The sequence below is a fragment of the Dipodomys ordii genome, unplaced genomic scaffold (assembly GCF_000151885.1).
Source record: "Dipodomys ordii isolate 6190 unplaced genomic scaffold, Dord_2.0 Scaffold7, whole genome shotgun sequence".
Lineage (NCBI taxonomy): Eukaryota > Metazoa > Chordata > Mammalia > Rodentia > Heteromyidae > Dipodomys > Dipodomys ordii.
The window spans coordinates 22,140,621-22,162,196 of record NW_012267223.1 but is presented as its reverse complement, the minus strand read 5'-3'; the positions used below and the strand labels follow the sequence as shown (position 1 = coordinate 22,162,196).

General features: G+C 39.1%; 1 protein-coding gene across 1 annotated transcript; it reads left to right on the top strand.

The window, feature by feature from the left end:
- Positions 1-11,178: 11,178 nt before the first annotated feature.
- Positions 11,179-18,607, top strand: LOC106003167 (keratin-associated protein 4-4-like). The gene is given in 3 exon segments (XM_013037989.1): positions 11,179-11,361; positions 15,388-15,557; positions 18,385-18,607. Coding segments are annotated over 3 exon segments (576 nt in total).
- Positions 18,608-21,576: the final 2,969 nt, after the last annotated feature.

Here is a 21,576-nt window from a genome sequence, read left to right as displayed (position 1 = left end):
GAACTCTCCTCCTTTTTCTTGGTCTTAAGCTGTCAACATTTATGAGTTAGAAATCTGCAAGGATCATGGGAAGCCATCTGTAAACCTCTGTTCCCAATGGCATTGTATAGGTCACCAAATACTGACCTCTTTCTCCCCTCCTAATCAGCTTCTCTTCAAAATGAACCTTAGCTGGAATTTTCCTTGAAATTGGTCAACTATCTTGTTACCTTCTCAAATGTTATTCCTACATCCTCAATAAATGTGAATCCATGCAAATATAGAAACATCATTATGCATCTGTCTCCTTCTTCAATTGTTGTCCAAATATGTAGTTCATCTCCAAACCAAAACAGAATCTCATGGGAGGTAGGAGGAGCTTGGGGGAAGGGAGAGGGGAAGGGATGGGAAAGGGAAACAAAGGAGGAGACAACAATGCTTGATAAGAAATGTACTCATTTCCTTGACCATATAATTGTAACTCCTCTGTACGATATTTTCACAATAAAAAAAATTAAAAAATGAAAAAGGAAAAAAAAATCTCATGGCAAGGCATTCTGGCCGTGGCAGCTCTTGTCTCTTCTATTGTTCCCTCAATTGGACTCCTAGAACTCTCTGCTGCAGACTGCCTCTATTGAGGACAAAGTCCTAAGCAGGAGCTAAGGTCCGGGGCACAGAGCTCCAATAGTGACTGACAGGAGCTGGTGAGCCTCTGTCCTGCTCACCTCCCATTCAGTGCCTGTATGTCCACCTATCTAGTCAGTGTTCCACAAGTTGTCCAAGGAATGTAATCCAGCCACCCCAGGAGAATTCTCCATAGGTTATTCCTTGGTAATAAATATGCCCTTATTCTCAAATAGTTTCCTATTTTCCTACATCTTGCCATGATATCATTCTTCAACTACAATATTTACTTCAATCATTTAGGTCTGGCTATGTCCAGAGTGTACACAATTGAATCTCACATCTTCCTCACCTGTTATTGACTTTCCATACATTTTCAAATGATGGGCTTGGGGGTCATTATCTAGGCATAAGCGGTGAGGTTCTATGCTCACTAAAGTGAGAAGTCTTCTGAATATTTTGATGTGGAGTATTTCAGATGGTTGCCCAATTGTTCTTAGATCAATAGTCTTTAGTCTTTCCTTGTTTTACTGTTTAGTAATTGGTGTATATTAATTGTGCAAATGGTAAGTTTTCTATGATTTTTAGGTTCCTTGATTTGTGCTTGTGATTACCCATGTTAATACCTCTCATTGGATTACTCCATTCTCTAAAAGGCCCCTTTTTCATCCTTAAAAAAACTCAACATTAGAGAAAGCATAACTAATATTAGTTTTCCTGAGTGTATCTCATTTTACTTAATATAATTCTCGCTGCCATGAATTTTTCTACAAAGCCAAGACAATATTCTTGCAAATGTCTGAATAATACTCTATTGGGCACATGTACCACATTCCTTAAATTTTCACCATCGATGGGCATAATGTGATAGCTCATCTTGTGCCAGCAGGTAAATATTGGAAAAGAACAGGGTTTTAGATGTCTTCTAAAAAAAGCAGAAAGCTGGCTGAGGGTGTGGTACAGGTGGTAGAGCATTACTGAGCAAGTATGTGGTCCTCAGCTCACAGCACAATCCCCCAATACAAAAACCAAAAAATTCAAATAAAAACCACAAATGACACATAAACCTTATGTCAAAAATCAGAGGACAAATTCATACTATAATATTAACAGCAATCTTTCAGGAAGAGCAGAGCTCTGCAGCTCAGTTTCTCACAAAAGGAACTAAAATAGAGATTTGATTCAGTGTAGAAAAAAATGAGAAGCAAAGACATATGCATGTTTTTAATTAAGCTTTTCACCCAGAGTTAGTTCTACTCTTCCCATAAAACATCTAGAAAATGGATCCTGACTCACAGTGGAAGAAGGAACATGTCCCCCTGACCTTCGCAGCCCTATGCTGCTGGCCTCTCACATGCAAACCTTCCTCCCCACCTGACCTGATGAAGCACTCATTAGATTCTAGGGAGGCTTAAGCTACACACAAATATGGCTCTATAACATGCTGGAATATCTAAGAGTTGACTGAGTGTACCATGTGAAATGACATTGAAACATATACTAAGCAGACACTGGCTGCCACATGACTGATCTTTAAGGAACTATACCAAGACCTACACATACACTTAGGACATGGTTCTCCTTGAACTGACTGACAGGGGAATTCCAACACAACTGAAAGATGGCATCATGTTTTTCTTCCCACTAGAAAACTCAATCAGGAATAGACAGTGTCTTAAATTCATGATCACCTGTATGTTAAACTAAACAACGACAAGAAAGAACACTACATGTGATCACACTTGCTCCTTAACAGGGTACAAAAGAGCATGTGGCAAAGAGAGCCTTTCACACACATCTCCCTGCACACCCATCCAGAACCTCCATCCTCTGACACCATGGTCAACTCCTGCTGTGGCTGCACCTGCTGCCAGCGCTGCTGCTGCCAGCCCTGCTGCTGCCAGTCCTGCTGTTGTCAGCCCAGCTGCTGCCAGTCCTGCTGTTGTCAGCCCAGCTGCTGCCAGCCCAGCTGCTGCCAGACCACCTGCTGCCAACCCAGCTGCTGCACTGATTCTTGCTGCTGAGCACTGTGTCCTGTGCCCTACTGCCCTTCAGCTGGCAGCATTATTGATGTAGTCCTTCTCTGAGCTAAATCATGGGAGAATAACTGAAAACCTCACTTCCCGCTGGAGTCTATGTGGGCCTCCAGATGCACTGTCCTGTTCCATCCTTGGCAGTTTACTGTCTCTTCATAATGATTCCAAGTTGGAATTTTCCATGAAATCTGTGAACTATCTTGCCACCTTCTCCAATGCTGTTATTTATATATCATCGATTAAAGTGAATAAAAGCCAATATAAAAGCATTTTGTTCTTTATTTTCCCTTCTTCAACTGTTCTTCATCTCCAAAAACTAAATCTCACATAGCAGATCATTCTGTGTGTACCAGCCCTAATCCTTGTCCACTGGTTTCTAATACAGGCAATAGTGGTCTTTGAGCCACAGTCTAGAACACTCTGTTAAGGACTTCTCTACTGAAAAGGAAGCTCTGGGCAGGAGCTCAGGCCACCAGGGGCACAGCTGCAACAGTGAGAGGAGCTGGTGAAGTGCTGTTTTGCTCCCCTCCCCTCAGGGCCTGTGTGTCCACCCTGTCCAGTGTTCCCCATGCTGTCCATGAATGCCATACAGCTGCCCAAGGATAGTTCTGCTTATGGTGTCACTTTGAACTGCTTCCCTCCCTACTCCTGATTATTTCTCAAGTTTTCCACATCATGTCCTTTCATCTTTCCCCAAGTAAACCACTTACCTCTATCTCCCAGATTTCCCTGTGCCCCACATAAGCTAAAACTCACATCTTCTTCATCTAAGTGTAACTGCTGGTCCATACATTTTTTAAGTGATGGGGATGGTTCTCACTATCTATCCACCAGTTCTTGAATCCTATGTTCACTGAATTGATAAGTCAGCTGAGTGTTTTGATGAGGATCATTGCAGATGTTTGCCCCATTGTTCTTAGTAAATAATTTTTAATATTTCATTGGTGTTGATGCTTAGTCCTTAAAATCATTGCTCTTGTTGTATATTAATTGTGCAAATAGTAAATTTTCTCTAGATACTATCATACTGTACATGGGGTTCAATGGCCTTAGGTTCTTTGCTTTGTCTTTGTGGTTACCCATGCGAATCCCTCCCATTGGCTTACTTCATTCTCCAAATGGCCTCCTTGAACTTTAATATCTATTTGTTTTACAAAGATTAAATATAAGAGAAAAAAATAAATACTTTTCTTGCTGAGTCTCTCTCATTTCATTTAATATAACAATTACCAGTTCCAAATTTTTCCTACAAAGTCATGACATCATTCTTATGAATGTCTGATTAATACTGCATTGAGCACATGCACCACACTCCCCTTGTATTTTAACCACAGAAGGGCCCTCAGGATGACTCCATGACTTGGTTCTTGTGAATAGTCTTTCAATAGATGTGAGCATGCAGGTTTCTCCATTGTATGTTGCCTGATTCCTTCATATTCATATAAATATGTATATGTGTGTGTGTGTGTGTGTGTGTGTGTGTGTGGAGTAGTGCTTTAGCTGCATCATGAGTGAATTTTACATTTATTTTGTCAGGAAATTACATGCTTATTAGTATAATAAATAAACAAATTCACACCCACCAACAGTGTAAGGGATCTCCTTTCTTACCCATTATTAGTTTTCTTGACAGAGTCATTCTGACGATGCTGAAATGGAAGCTTTGTTTAGGTTTGATTTGAAATATCCTGATGGTGACGACATTGAATATTATCAATGTAATGTTAGCCATTTGGGTTTGTTCAATCTCTACTCCCATTAATTGTCCACTTTTATGGATTAGAAATTGTATGTGTGCGTATGTGTGTGTCTGTCTGTGTATGTGTTTATACTGGAGAGCTTTCATTGATCCTTCTGCTTCCTAGGTTAATGTTGTGGTCAAGTTTTCTCCATTTGGATGTTCATACTTGATAAAGCTAGGATCTTCCTCCAAGATGGCAACACTTTTGTAATGCACGTGTCTCTGGAATTTTTTGCCAAGAGTCAAGATACAGTAGCTAGCCAGTTAATTGGGTAAGTTTCTGGGTCTGCTACTCTCTTCTATTGGTTCATGTTTCTGTTTTAGGTGGTGTGTATTTTGTTGTTTTTGTTTGTTTAAACTTGTTAGCAAAGATCAGTACCACTTGATCCATCATCTCCCCTAGTAACCCTGCCATTTTTTGCATGGCTAGATGCCATAATATAAGGTATTATATTGTGACACTTCTGAAAATAAACTCACCCTTCAGAAATTCAGGAAAATGTCCTCCTCATAATCACACCTGTTCCCAAATAAATAACTAAAATAAGCCTGACCAAAGACCTGGAAAATCTCTCTGTGATGAAACTTATAAATGACAGAAGAAAAAAAACTGCCTGTTTTATGGAGTATAGGAAGTAGCAAAATTTTCTTCTTTTAGCAAAAGTAATCGTGTAGCTAATTAAGTAGGTATTTTTGCACCTTTCCACATTTACTGTGTCTTCCCTATAAATAATTATAATAACATTTCATTTTGTGTGCTCTATCATAATTCTTCTTACTTTTTAGGTTTGATTTTTCTTTTGTGTTTCTTTTTTATTTTTGAAACTCAAAAACTGGTCAGAATAATATGATAATCCTCTTGAATAATAAAACAGAAGTTTGTTTATTGATAGGGCTGAGAGCTATAATGTTGTGTCTGAATATAATAATAAGACAGAAGAATAATGTGGCTAACTGGTGCTAGATGGTAAATATGGAGAAATCCCATAATTCCAGATGTCTTGTCAAAACCTTGAAGGAATGGGCTGAGGGTGCAGTGCAGGTGGTCCTCAGTTCACAGCACAATTCCTCCAAAAAAAAAACAAAAATAGTCAAACAAAAAGCACAAAAGACACAAAAACACTGTATCAAAGGCTGAAGCAGTAAGTTCACAGTTCATGACTATTCTTTCTAGGACAGCAGAGGTCTGCAGCCCACATTCTCATGAGGGGACCTAATACATTATTTAGAAATTTGATTCAAATAAAGAAAATAAAAAGAAACAAAGAAATATAGATGCTTTTCAATTAAAAATTTCAGCCAGAATTACTCTATTTCTCCAGAGTTACTCTATTTCTCCAGTTAGTCTATTCTTCCAGAAAGAGTCTAGGAAGTGGATCCTGACTCACAGTGGAGGAAAATGTCCTCATGGCCTTCCTGGAACCATGCCAATGGCCTCTCACATGCAAACCTTCTTGTCCATCTGACCTGATGAAGGATTCATAGATTCATTCTAGTGAGGCTTTAGCCTCCTGGGTCACCACACACAAACATGGGCCTATAACAATCTTGATTATCTAAAAATAGGTAGAATGTACCTTGTAAAGTGCAATGGAAGCATATCATACGGAGACACTAGCAGCCATGTGACAGCTCTTTAAGGAACTAGACCAAGACACACACACTTAAGAGATGGTTCTCATGGAACATACTGACAATTGAATTCCAACACACCAGAAAAATGGCATCATGTTTTCCTTCCCACTTGAAAATTTAAGCAGAAAAATACTAATTTGGTATTTAAAAAGCCCAATTTGATAACCACCCATTTGTTAAGCTAAACAACCACAAGGAAAGAATGCTACATGTGATGGATCACAATGCTTCTTAGCAGGGTATAAAAGAGCGAGTGGGACAGAAAGTCTTCCAAACTGTTCACACACATCTCCTTGCACACCCACCCAGAACCTCCATCCTCCGACACCATGGTCAACTCCTGCTGTGGCTGCACCTGCTACCAGCCCTGCTGCTGCCAGCCCAGCTGCTGCCAGACCACCTGCTGCCGCCCCAGCTGCTGTGTGTCCAACTGCTGCAGGCCTTGCTGCTGCCAGCCCTGCTGCTGCCAGCCAAGCTGCTGCCAGACCACCTGCTGCAGGACCACCTGCTGCCGCCCCAGCTGCTGCACTGATTCCTGCTGCTGAGCACTCTCCTTCCTTCTCCTGCCAACATCGGAGGCCAACTGTAAACCTCTATTCCCACTGGCATTGTATAAGCCACCAAATACTGAGCTTTTTCTCCCATCCTTATTAGCTTCTCTTCAAAATGAACTCAAGTTGGAATTTTCCTTGAAATTGGTCAACTATCTTGTTACTTTCTCAAATGCTATTATTCCTACATCCTCAATAAATGTGAATACATGCAAATATAAAAACATTATGTTGCATTTGTCTCCTTCTTCAATTGTTGATCAAATATGTAGTTCATCTCCAAACCAAAAAAAATCTCATGGCAGGGCATTCTGGCCGTGGCAGCTCTTGTCTCTTCTATTGCTCTCTCACTAGGACTCCTAGAACTCTCTGCTGCAGACAACTTCCTCTATTGAGGATAAAGTCCTAAGCAGGAGCTAAGGTCCAGGGGGCAGAGCTCCAATAGTGACGGACAGGAGCTGGTGAGACCCTGTCCTGCTCACCTCCCATTCAGTGCCTGTGTGTCCACCTGTCCAGTGTTCCACAAAGAATGTAATCCAGCCACTCCAGGAGAATTCTTCATATGTTATTCATTGGTAATTTGGTGTGCCCTTATTTTCAAATAGTTTCCAATTTTCCTACATCTTGCCATGATATCATTCTTCAATTAAACTACTTACTTCAATCATTGAGTTCTGGCTATGACCAGAGTACACACAATCGAATCTCACATCTTCCTCACCTAACTGTTCTTGACTTTCATACATATTCAAATGATGTGGATGGGGGTCATTATCTAGGCATAAGTGGTTGGGTTCTATGCTTACTAAAGTGAGAAGTCTTCTGAATATTTTGATGCGGAATATTTCAGATGGTTGCCCAATTGTTCTTAGGTCAATAGTCTTTACTCTTTCATAACTATTGCTGTTTAGCCATTGGTGCAAATTAATTGTGTACATAGTAAGTTTTCTTTAGACATTATCATACATGTATATGAGGTTTTGTGGCCTTAGTTTCCTTGATTTGTGCTTGTGATTACCCAAGCTAATAGCTCCCAATTGATTACTTCATTCTCTAAAAGGCCTCTGTTTACTTTCTTCTTTAATAAATTCAACATAAGAGAAAAAATAATTAAAACTACTTTCTCTGAGTGTATCATATTTCACTCAATATAGTTATTGATGCCATGAATTTTTTTACAATTCATGACATCATACTTGTAAATGTTTCAATAATACTCCATTGAGAATATATACCACATTCTCTCATTTTTTCATCATTGATAGGCCCACAGGATGACTTGGCTCTTATGAATGGTCCTGCAATCAATACAAGCAACACAAATATATTCATGTATATATGCATATATACATATATATATAAATATGTGTGTGATGTGCATATGTGTGTGACAGAAAGACTTCCAAATATTTCAACCACATCTCCTTGCACACCCACCGAGAACCTCCATTCTCTGACACAAGGTCAACTCTGCTGTGGCTACAACTACATACACACACACACACACACACACACACACACACACACACACACATATATATATTCAGGTGCTTTAACTGGATTATTTAATTGTTCTATATTTAATGAACCTCTTTAATTATTAATACAAGAGATGAACAAATTCACATTCCCACCAATAGTGTATGGCATCTCCTTTCTTTCCCAGGGTCATCACTTACTCTGTGATTTATCTTAATGGCAGTCATTCTGACTGTGGGGAAGGGAATCTCAATGTAGTTTTGATTTAATAATCTCTGATAGTATAGTATTTTGACCAATTTCTATATAATGTTAGCCATAGTGTTTGTTTAATGTCTATTCGGTTCATTGAGCAATTTCATGGTTTGGAATATATATATATATTTGTGCCAGAGAGTGAACACTGTTCCTCCTGTTTCCTAGGGTAATGTTCTTGGGGTCAAGTTTTCTCCATTCGGGTGTTCATTTTTCTGGCCACACTAGATAAAGCTAGTATCTTTTTCCAATATAGTAGCACTTCTGTAATGCACATGCTATTGAAACTTCTTGCCAAGGATAAGGATAGTATAGCTACCTAGCTAGTTGGATAAATTTCTGAGTCCTCCATTCTATTTCATTGCTCCATGTTTCTGTTTTAGGTGGTATGCATTTTATTTGTTTTGTTTGTTTTACCTTGCTAGGAAATTGTTGTACTAGCTGAGCCATCTCTCCAGGTGATCAGGATATTTTTGTTAAAAGAGCTAGATCATATATTTTTAAGTTTTATATGTTAATATTCCAAAAATAAATTCACCAGGAATAAAAAATAATTCCTATTCATAATTTCATGAATCCCCAAATAAATAACTAAAATAAACTTAATCAAAGGCCTCAAAAATCCATGTGATGAAACTCATAAATAACATGAGAAACTAAAGAAGACATCTACAGGTTGGAAATCTATACCATGTTCATGGATCAGCAAAATTAACAGATGAAAAAGGCCAGATGATGAAAAGCATCTCATTATATAATGCAATCCCCATCAATTTCAGTGACATTCTCCACAGAATTACATGAAGAAGCCCTTAAATGCGCAAGGAATCATTGAAGATCCTGAATAGCCAAAGCAACCTTAGGCAAATACCACAATGATTTATTGCTGTTTTCAATATCAATAAGTCTAGCTTTTGAGGAAAATTGCCTTGGTGTGAAAATGGGTACATTACATAAGGATGCATGCATCAGGGTTTCAGTGGAGAAGAGTCATTCTAGCAGGCAACCAACTGTATACCAAGTTCTCTGACTAACTGCCTTAGGAACTGTATTGTCTCTACATTGCTCTCCACTGAGAATGTGCTCTGCCCTTTCACCTGTGGGGAAAACTTCCTTTACTTTCTAAGGAAACCTGAAGCCTTTCTTAGGTCTTTCTAGTCTCCTCTGTCTGGCCTTACCTACTAAATACAGTAAAAAATCTCTTCACACAGGTCATATGATTTTTAAAAACTTCATGTTCTTCACCTTTACCAGCACCAACTTGTGAATAAAATATACAAATCAAACATATGACTAGAAATTTACTATGATAAAAAAAGTGCCTATCTGGGGCTGGGAAGTTGGCTCAGTGGTACAGTGCTTGTCTCGCATGCATGAGGCCCTGAGTTTGATTCCTCAGCACTGCATCAACAGAAAAAGCCAGAAGTAACCCTGTGGCTCACGTGGTAGAGTGTTAGCCTTGAGTTGAAGAGCTGAGGGACAGTGCCCAAGCCCAGAGTTCAGGCCCCATGACTGATGAAGAAAAAAAAAAGAGTGCAAATCATTTTTGTATTTAAATGCTGTTTATTAAGACATTTATTTGTGCCCCTACAAACATAACAACGTGTCTCCTTCTGCCTGTATTATGACATAAAAGAATTTCCTTCTATTAGAAGAACTAGTCATATAGCTAATTAAAAGGGCATTTTCATTTTTCATCATCTACCCTACAAACATGCTATAATAATAGTTCATTCTTCTGTCCTATCTTATTCCTTTTTGCTTTTCAGACTCTCTTTCTCTTTTTTGCCTCTTTTTATTTTTCACAACTGAAAAAACGATAATATAATAATCCTCTTGAACACTGAAGCAGGAATGTTTGGTTAGTTGACAGATTGTCAAAAGCTCAAAGAAGACAATAGAAAAATGTGACAGCTACCTTGTGCCAGCAGGTAAATATTGGAAAAGGACAGGTTTTCAGATGCTTTGTAAAAAAAAAAAAAAAAGCAGAAAGCTGGCTGAGGGTGTGGTACAGGTGGTAGAGCATTACTGAGCAAGTATGTGGTCCTCAGTTCACAGCACAATCCCCCAATACAAAAACCAAAAAATTCAAATAAAAACCACAAATGACACATAAACCTTATGTCAAAAATCGGAGACAAATTCAGGAAGAGCAGAGCTCTGCAGCTCAGTTTCTCACAAAAGGAACTAAAATAATTAGAGATTTGGTTCTGTGTAGAAAAAATATGAAGCAAAGATATATGCATGTTTTTAACTAAGCTTTTCACCCAGAGTTAGTTCTACTCTTCCCATAAAACATCTAGAAAATGGATCCTGACTCACAGTGGAGGAAGGAACATGTCCCCCTGGCCTTCCTGGCCCCATGCTGCTGGCCTCTCACATGCAAACCTTCCTCCCCACCTGACCTGATGAAGCACTCATTAGATTCTAGTGAGGCTTGAGCCTCCTGGGTCACCACACACAAATATAGGTCTATAACATTCTGGAATATCTAAGAGTTGATGGAATGTACCATGTGAAATGCTACTGAGACATATCATAAGGAGACACTGACTATCACGTGACTGCTCTTTGAGGAACGATACCAAGATGCATACACACACTTAGGAGATAGTTCTCCCTGAGCTAACTGACAGGGAAATTCCAACACACCAGAAAAGTGGTATCATGTTTTTTCTTCCTACTAGAAAACTTAATCAGGAATAGACAGTGTCCTAATCACCTGCTTGTTAAACTAAATAACCACAAGGAAAGAACACTACATGTGATCACACTGCTCCTTAACAGGGTATAAAAGAGCAAGTGGGACAGAGAGCCTTCCAAACTGTTCACACACATCTCCCTGCACACCCACCCAGAACCCCCATCCTCTGACACCATGGTCAACTCCTGCTGTGGCTGTACCTGCTGCCAGCCCTGCTGCTGCCAACCCTGCTGCTGTCAGCCCTGCTGCTGCCAACCCTGCTGCTGTCAGCCCTGCTGCTGCCCCAGCTGCTGCCAGACCACTTGCTGCAGGACCACCTGCTGCCAACCCAGCTGCTGCACTGATTCCTGCTGCTGAGCACTCTGTCCTGCACCCTCCTGCCCTTCAGTAGGCAGCATTATTGATGTAGTCCTTCTCTGAGCTAAATCATGGGAGATGACTTATAAACCTCACTTCCCCCTGGGGTCTGTGTGGGCCTCCGAATGCACTGTCCTACTCTGTCCTTGGCAGCTTACTCTCTTCTCAAAATGAATCCAAATTGGAATTTTTCATGAAATCTCTGAACTATTTTGCCACCTTCTCAATGCTGTTATTCCTACATCATCAATAAAAGAGAAAAAAAGCAAATATAAAAGCACGGTGTCTCTTTATTTTTTCCTTCTTCAACTGCTGTTCAGATATGTAGCTCATCTCCAAAAAATAAACCTCACATAGCAGATCATGCTGTGTGTGCTAACTCTCATCCTTGTCCACTGGTTTCTCATACAGGCCTGGTGTTCTTGAGCCACAGCCTAGAATACTCTGCTCAGAACTTCCTCTAGTGAAAAGGAAGCTCTGGGCAGGAGCCCAGGCCCCTCAGAGGCACAGCTGCAACAGTGAGAGGAGCTGGGGAGGTCCTGTCTTGCTCCCCTCCCCTCAGTGCCTGTGTGTCCACCCTGTCCAGTGTTCCCCATGCTGTCAATGTGAATGCCATCCAGCTGCCCAAGAAGAGTTCTGCTTATGGTGTCACTTGGAACTGCTTCCCTCCCTACTCCTGATTGTTTCTCCAGTTTTCCTCATCTTGTCCTGTCATCATGCCCCAAGTAAACTACTTACCTCAAACCCCAGTCTTTCCCTGTGCCCCCGAGTGCACATAAGATAAGATTCGCATCTTCTTCATCTAAGTGCTGCTGCTTGTCTGTATGTTTTTCAAGTGATGGGGATGGTTCTCATTATCTAGGCACCAGCTCTTGGATCCTATGCTCACTGAACTCATAAGTCTGCTGAATATTTTGATTTGGATTCTTTCAGCTCTTAGCCTAATTGTTCTTAGACAAATAATGTTTAGTCTTTCATTGTTGTTGATGCTTGACTTTTTAAAGTTTTTCCTTTGGTGTATATTAATTGTGCAAATAGTAAATTTTCTTTAGACATTATCATATATGTATATGGGGTTCTATGACCTTAAGTTCTTTGATTTGTCCTTGTGTTTACCCATACTTACTCCCCTCTTATTTACTTCATTCTCTAATAGACTTCTTTTTATTTTCATATCTTTTTTTAAGATGCAGCATAAGAGAAAAAACATTAAATCCTTGTTTTTCTGGGTCTATCTTGTTTCACTTAACATATTTGCCATTTCAAACAATTTTCCTATAATCTCATGACATCATGCTTCTGAATGTTTGAATAATATTGCCCTGAGCACTTGTATCACAGTTATGGCTCTTTTTTCACTGGTAATTGGCCCCCAGGATAACTCCATGACTTGACTCTTCTGAATAGTCCTGCAATAGATAGGAACATGCAGGTGTCTCCATTCTTTTTTTCCTGATTCCTTCATATATATATACATATCTATATATCTATATATGAGTGGTTTATATATATGCGTGGTTTATATATATATATATATATATATGAGTGGTTTATATATATATATATGAGTGGTTTATATATATATATATATGAGTGGTATATATATATATATATATATATATATATATGTGTATGTATATGCATATATATATGTATATATACATATATATATATATGAGTGGTATATATATATATATATATATATATATATATATGAGTGGTTTAGCTGATCATGTGTGAAATCTACATTTCTATATTTGAGGAAAAAATGTTCATTAGTATAATAAATGAACTAATTAATATCCCCCCAATTGTGTGTGGGGTCTCCTGTTTTACCCAGGATTCTCACTAACTCTATTAGCTACTTTGACTGTGGAATCTTTGTGTAGTTTTTGTTTGAAAATCTCTGATGTAATGTAACTCATGTGTTCCTTCAATGTCTATGCATTCATTGCCTATTTTTATTGACTGGAACTATATATATATATACATAATATATATATATACATATTATTTATGAACACTGTGCTTCCTGTTTCCTAGGCTGGTGCTGTTGTGGTCAAGTTTTCTACATTTGGATGTTCATTTTTCTGGCAATTCTTGATAAAGCTAGTCTCTTCTTTCAAGTTCTAGCACTTCTGTAAAGCAGAAGTTTTGGGGACTTTCTGCCAAGAATAAAGGTACTGTAGCTAGCCAGCTGAATGGATAAATTTCCAGGTCTTATATTCGATTCCATTGTTCCATGTGTACCACCTGGCATGTATTTTATTGTTTTTGTTTGTTTTAACTTGCTAGGAAAGAGCTGTACCACTTGAGCCATATCCCTGATATGTTTTTGTTAACATGGCTAGGTGACATTATTTAAGTATTATATTGTGATTCTCCAAAAATAAATCCACTCATGAGAAACACCAGGAAAATTTCCTATTTATAATTGCATGTGTCCTCAAATAAATAACTAAAATAAACCTAACCAAAGACCTGGAAAAGCTCTGTAATAAAGCTTATAAACAACAGAAGACTGAAACCACCGGATTTTTTTGTTTGTTTATTGTTTTGCCAGTCCCAGGGCTTGAATTCAGGGCCTGGACACTGTCCCTGAGTTTCTTTTGATGAAGGCAAGCACTTGAGGCACAGCTCCACTTCTGTTTTTTTTTCCCTGTTTATGTGGTACTGAGGAACCAGGGCTTCATGCATGCTAGTCCAGCACTCTACCATTAAACCACATTTCCAGGCACAAAACTGCCTGTTTTATGACACATAAGGGGCTAGGACAATTTCCTTAGAAAAACCAATCATACAGCTAATTCGATGGGCATTTTTGCACCTTTTAGCATTTACTGTGTCTACTACATAAATACATTATAATAACATTTAATTTTGTGTGTTCCAAAAATAATTCTTCTTTTAGTTTTCTGTATCCTTTTTGGCCTTTTCTAGTTTTTAAAATGGAAAACCTGAAGAGGAATAATATAATACTCCTCTTGAATAATGAGTAGGAGTGTCTTGTTTATTGATAGGGCTGAGAAGCTCAATGGAGATCCGGTATGTTATCTAGATATAAAAATAAGACAGAAGAATAATGCAACATCTAACTTGCTTTAACAGGTAAAAATTGGATAATCACAGGATTCCAGATGTCTTGTCAAAACCTTGAAAGAGGGGGCTGAGGGTATGGCTCAAGTGGTAGAGCATTACTGAAGCAAACAAAAATCACAAAGGACACAAAAAACACAGTGTCAAAGACTGAAGGACAACAAGTTCACAGTATAATATTACAGGGAATCAATCTTTACAGACAGCAGAGATCTGCAGCCCACTTTTCCATAAGAGGAACTAAATATTATTTAGCGATTTGATTCAGATAAGAAAAAAGAAAAGAAGCAAAGATATATCAAGACCTTTCAATTATTTTTTTCACCCAGAGTTAACTTACTTTTCCCTATAAAGCTTTGAAAATGGATCCTGACTCACAGTGGAGGAAGGAACATGTCCTCATGGCCTTCCTGGCTCCATGCTGCTGGCCTCTCATGTAAACCTTCCTCCCCACCTGACCTGATGAAGTACTCATTACATTCACCACATACAAATATGGCTCTATAAAATCTTGATAGCTAAAAGACTCAATGTACCATGTAAATGCCATTGAAGCCTATCGTAAGGAGACACTGGCTGTCACATGACAGCTCTTAGACCAAGACACACACATTTACAAGATGGTTCTCCAAGAAATGACAGGTGAATTCCAAAACGCCAGAAAAATGGAATCCGGTTTTCCTTCCCACTTCAAAATTTAATCAGGAAAAAACACAGCCTAATTTCATAACCATCATTTGTTAACCTACACAACTATAAGGAAACAATGCCACATGTGATGGATCACATGTGCTCCTTAGCAGGGTATAAAAGAGCATGTGGGACAGAGAGCCTTCCAAACTGTTCACACACATCTCCTTGCACACCCACCCAGAACCTCCATCCTCTGACACCATGGTCAACTCCTGCTGTGGCTGCACCTGCTGCCAGCCCTGCTGCTGTCAGCCCAGCTGCTGCCAGACTACCTGCTGCAGGACCACCTGCTGCCGCCCCAGCTGCTGTGTGTCCAGCTGCTGCCAGCCCTGCTGCTGCCAGCCCTGTTGCTGCCAGCCCACTTGCTGCCAGCCCACCTGCTGCAGGACCACCTGCTGCCGCCCCAGCTGCTGCACTGATTCCTGCTGCTGAGCATTCCATCCCGCACCCTCCTGCCCTTCAGTAGGCAGCTTTATTGATGTAGTCCTTCTCTGAGCTCAATCATGGGAGACTACCTGTAAACCTCAGTTCCCTCTGGGTCTCTGTGGGCCTCCAAATGCACTGTCCTCCTCAGTTCTTGGCAGTTTTCTATCTCTCTTCAAAATGAACCCAAGTTTAAAATTCCAATGAAATTTTGTTACCTTCTCAAATACTGTTATTCCTGTATTATCAATAAAAGCAAATAGGTGCAAATATAAAAACATTGTATCTCTTTATTTTCTCTTCTTCAATTGTTGTTCAAATCAATATGTAGCTTATTTTTAAACATAAATCTCATGGCAGGGCATTCTGGGTGTGCCAGCTCTGGTCTTTCTTATTGCTCCCTCAAAATAGACCATAGTTGCCTAAAGCTAGAACCTTGAGCTCTCTGCTGAGGATTTCCTCTATTGAAGAGAAAGTTGTAGGAGGAGCTCAGGCTATCAGGGACACAACTACAACAGTGATGGGAGCTGGTGACCCCGTCCTGCTTACCACCCCTCAGTTCCCATGTGTCCATTGTGTCCAGTGTACACAGGCTGTCCGTGGTAACATAATCCAGCTGCCCAAGGAGAATTCTCCATATGGCATATCTTGGTAATGTGTCCTCCCTAACTCTCAATTATTTCCCATTTCCTACATTTTGTCCTGTCATCATTCCACAAGTCAACTACTTAATCTCCATCTCCTAGGTTACCCTGTGCCCCAGAGTACACACAAGCTAAGACATATAAATATTGTTGATTTTTCAATACATTTTTCAAACAATTGGAATGGTGGTCATTATCTAGGCATCAGCGCTTGGATTCTTTTTTTGTACCTTTTTATTTGTTAAGGTGATAAGCAGAGGAGGGTTCTGTTACAGAAGTAAGGAAATGAGTAAATTTCTTGTCAACCTTGTTACCCCTTCCCTCAATTTTCTCCTATTTTCCCTCCACCCCCAAGTTGTACAGATTGTTTCCAACATAGTCTTGTGTATATATTGCTGTTGCACTTGCTCCCCCTTGTCCTTTGTCTCACTCTTCTGTTGTTCCCTTTGCCTTCCCTATTTGAAGGGTACCAAGGTACCAAAATCAAATACAGTAACACAGAGGATATACCATAAGGGGAAGAACATACAATAGAAACAAAAATAATCACATAGTATATTTAAAACAACAACAAAAACCTCTTGTGTCCATGTCTTGGAGTTCATTTCCCTTAGCATCATCTTATATTTTCATATGTACATAAGTTTTGAGCTGTTCTGCTCATCTGCTAAGATTATCCTGTCTAGGATATACTAATTATTGGATACTATGCTCACTAAAGTGAGAAGTCTTCTGAATATTTTGATATGGATCATTTCTGATGTGTGTCCAATTGTTCTTAGAGCGATAGTATTTTGACTTTCATTACTGTTATTGTTTAGTAGTCATTGATGTTTCATTATCCATATGCACACAGTATGACTCTGTAACTTGGATCTTGTCAATAGTCCTGCAATAGAGATGAGTATGTAGGTGTCTCAATTTAATACTTTTCAATTATATATGTGCCTGGTTCCTTCACACACACACACACACACACACACACACACACATTCATATGTATGCAGGAGTGTTTTAGATGGAATGTATGTGAGATCTATACTTAGATATTTGAGGAAATTGTATGCTTATTAGTATAATGAAGGAACTAATTCAAATTCCAACCAACAGTGTATGGGTCTCTTTCTTTCCCAGGGCCCTCACTATATCTGTTAGTTTTCTTGATGGCAGCCATTCTGACTGTGGTGAAATGTTGTCTTGATGTTGTTTTGATTTGGAAATTCTGATAGTGAAGGATATTGAACAGTTTCCATGCAATGTTAGCCATTTGTGTTCACTATATACTTGATTGCCCATTTTTTTGGACTGGATATACTGGAAAGTGAACACTGAACCTTTTGTTTCCTAGGGTAGTATTGTTATTGATCAAGTTTTCTACAACTGGATGTTCATTTTTCTGGCCATCCTTGAGAAAGCTAGTACCTAACTCCAAGAGGATGTAAGAACTCTGCAACCTACTTTCTCTCAAGAGAAACTAAAATATTATCTAGAGAGTTGATTCAGATAAAGAAAATATAAAGAAACAAAGACATATAGATGTTTCTAAATTAAAATTTTCACCCAGAGTTAGTCTATTCTTCCAGCAAGAGTCTAGGAAGTGGATCCTGACTCACAGTGAAGGAAGGAACATGTCCTCATGGCCTTCCTGGCGCCATGCCGCTGGCCTCTCACATACAAACCTACCTCCCCACCTGACCTGATGAAGGACTCATTAGATTCATTCTAGTGAGGCTTTAGCCTCCTGGGTCACCACACATAAATATGAGCCTATAAAATTTTGAATCCCTAAGAGTAGACACAGTGTACCATGTAAAATAAGATTGATGCATATCATAAGTATACACTGTTGTCACATGAGAGCTCTTTGAGAAACTACGTCAAGATACACACACTTAGGAGATGTTTCTCTGTGAACTGACAGGGGAATTCCAACACACCAGAAAAATAGCACCACATTTTCCTTCCCACTTGAAAATTTAATCAGGAAAATATAGTGGTCTAATTTGAGAACCTAAACACCCACAAGGAAAGAATGCTACATGTGATAGATCACAATGCTCCTTAGCAGGGTATAAAAGAGCAAGTGGGACAGAGAGCCTTCCAAACTGTTCACACACATCTCCTTGCACACCCACCCAGAACCTTCATCCTCTGACACCATGGTCAACTCCTGCTGTGGCTGCACCTGCTGCCAGCCCTGCTGCTGTCAGCCCAGCTGCTGCCAGACCACCTGCTGCAGGACCACCTGCTGCCGCCCCAGCTGCTGCACTGATTCCTGCTGCTGCATACCCTGCTGCCAGCCTTGCTGCTGCCAGCCCAGCTGCTGCCAGACCACTTGCTGCAGGACCACCTGCTGCCGCCCCAGCTGCTGCACTGATTCCTGCTGCTGAGCACTCTGATCCTTCTTCCTGGTCTTAAGCTACCAATACTTATTAGGTTGATATCTGCAAGCTGATCATAGGAGGCCAACTGTAAACCTATTCCCTTGGGGTCTGTGTGGACCTCTAAATACACTGACCCCTTCACCCCCATTCCTTGTTCAGGTTACCATCTCTCTTCAAAATAAACTCAAGTTGGAATTTTTCATGAATCTATCAACTATGTATTTACCTTCTCAAATGAGGTTATTCCTATATCATCAATAAATGTGAATATATGCAAATACAAAGCATTATGTTGCTTTATTTTTTTTCAGTTGTTCAAATATATAGCTCATCTCCAAACAATAAAAATCCCATGTCAGGGCATTCTGGGTATGCCAGCTTGGGTCTTTCCTATTGTTCCCTCAAATATAGACCATGGTTGCCTGGAGGCAGAGCCTAGAACTCTCTCCTGAAGTCTTGCTCTATTGAAGAGAAAGCACAAGCCAGAAGATCAGCTCCCAGGAGCAGAGCTCCAATAATGACAGGAACTAGTGAGGCCTGTCCTGCTTCTCTCTCCTTCAGTGCTCATGTGTCCACCCTGTCCAGTGTACACAGGCTGTCTGTGGGAACATAATCCAGCTTCCCAAGGAGAATTCTCCATAGGACATTCCTTGAGAGTGCGTTCTCTCTTACTCTCAATTATTTCCCAAGTTTCCTACATCTTGTCCTCTCATCATCCCCAAATAAAGGATTTACTTCAATCTCGGGTCTGGCTATGCACCAGAAGGCACACAATCTAATCTCACATCTTCCTCATTTTCATGTTTTTGATTTTTCCATACATTGTTCAACAATAGGGATGATTCTCAACTATGCCTCAGCTGTTGGATTCTATGCTCACTAAAGTGAGAAATGTTCTGATTATTTTGATGTAGATCATTTCAGATGTTTGTCCAATTGTTCTTAGATCAATAGTTTTACTTTCATTTTAGTTAATGTTAAATTGTCATTGATGTTTGTTATCAGTATATATTAATTGTATAAATAGTAAATATGCATGAGACATGATCAGACATGTATATGACCTTAGGTTGTTTGACTTGTCCTTGTGATTACTTAATCCCTTTAATCTCCTCCCATTGGTTAACTTTATTCTTGAAAATGTTTCTTTTTATTTTCATATCATTTTCTTTTAAAGATTCACTTTATGACAAAAATTTAATACTTGTCTTTCTGAGTCTATCATATTTCATTCAACATGGCAATTACCACTTCAATCAATTTTCCTATGAAGTCATGACATCATTCTTCTAAACGTCTGAGTAATACTGCACTGAGCACATGCAAAAAGTGTTGGTTCTTTTTTTTTTTATACCATCAATGGGCACCCAGGATGACTCCATGACTTGGCGATTGTGATTAGTCTCGCAATAGATGCGGGTGTCTCCATTCCGTGCTTGAGGTATTTATATGTATGTGCTTTAGTTGGATTTTATGTGAGTTCTATATTTATATATTTGAGGAAATTGTATGCATCTTAGTAAAATGAATGAATGAATTCAAATTCCCACCAATGGTGTGTGGGGTCTTCTGTCTTTCCAATGATCCTCACTAACACTGTGAGTTTCTTGACAGCAGCCATTCTGACTGTGGTGAAATGGAATCTTGTGTAGTTTCTAGTTGAAAATCCTCAATGGTGAAGACATGGAACACTTTCCGTGTAATGTTATTCATTTGTGTTCCTTCAATGTCTATGCATTAATTGTTCATTTTTAATTGCTGCAAAATATAATGTGTATGTATATATTTATACATTTCTACTAGAGTGAATACTGAGCCTCCTGTTTCCTAGGGTAGTGTTGTTGTGGTCAGGTTTTCTACATTTGGGTGTCCATTTCCCTTGCCATATTTGATAAAGCTAGTATCTTCCTCCAACTTAGCGGCTCTTCTGCAATGCATGTGTTTCTGGAACTTTTTCCAAGAATCAAGATACTGTAGCTGATTGGGTAAATTTCCAGGTCTGGTTCCATGTTTATGTTTGGGTGGCTGTGTGTATTTTATTGTTTTTGCTTGGTTTAGCTTGCTATACTATACTATGTCAGCCATCTCCGCTGGTGTCTAGAACGGTTTCACTAACATAGCTAGGAAACATAATTTCAGGTGTTTTATTGTGATACTTCCAAAAATAAATTCACCATTGAAAGCAACCAGGAAAATTTCCTATTCATATTCTCATCTGTACACAAATAAATAACTAAAATAAACCTCACCAAAGACATGGAAAGTCTTTTTGCTGAAACTAAGAAACAACAGAAGAAAGCAATTTACAGATTGATGACACATAGAGGGTAGCAGAATTTCCTTCTTTCAGAAAAACTAATCTTATAGCTAAGTAGATGGGTATTTTAGCACCTTTCTATATTTATTGTGTCTTCTCTCTAAATATAATTTGTGTGTCCTATCATCATTCCTCTTGCTTTTTAGGCTTGTGTTTGTTTTTGTTTGTTTTGGTCTCTCTTTATTTTTGGAACTGAAAACCTGAACAGCAAAGTCTTGTTTATTGATAGGGATAAGAAGCTCAAGAGAGATCTGTCATTTTGTGTGCAAATAAAAATAAAACAGAAGAATGATGTGACATCTAACTTGCAGTAGCAGGTAAATATTAGAAAATCACAGGATTCTAGATGTCAAACAAAGAGTAGGCTGAGGGTGTGATTCATGTGTTAGAGCATTACTGAGCAAGTGTATGATCCTCAATTCACAGCACAATCCCTCCAAAACAAAAACAAAAAAAATCAAACAAAAAACACAAAGGACATAAAAACAGTATGCTGAAGACTGAGGGCAACGAGTTCATAGTACAACATGAAGGGAAATTTCCAGAGGACAGCAGAGCTCTGCAAACCACTTTCTCACAAGGGGGACTAAAATGTTATATAGAAAGTTGATTCAGATAAAGAAAATATAAAGAAACAAAGACATATAGATGTTTCTAA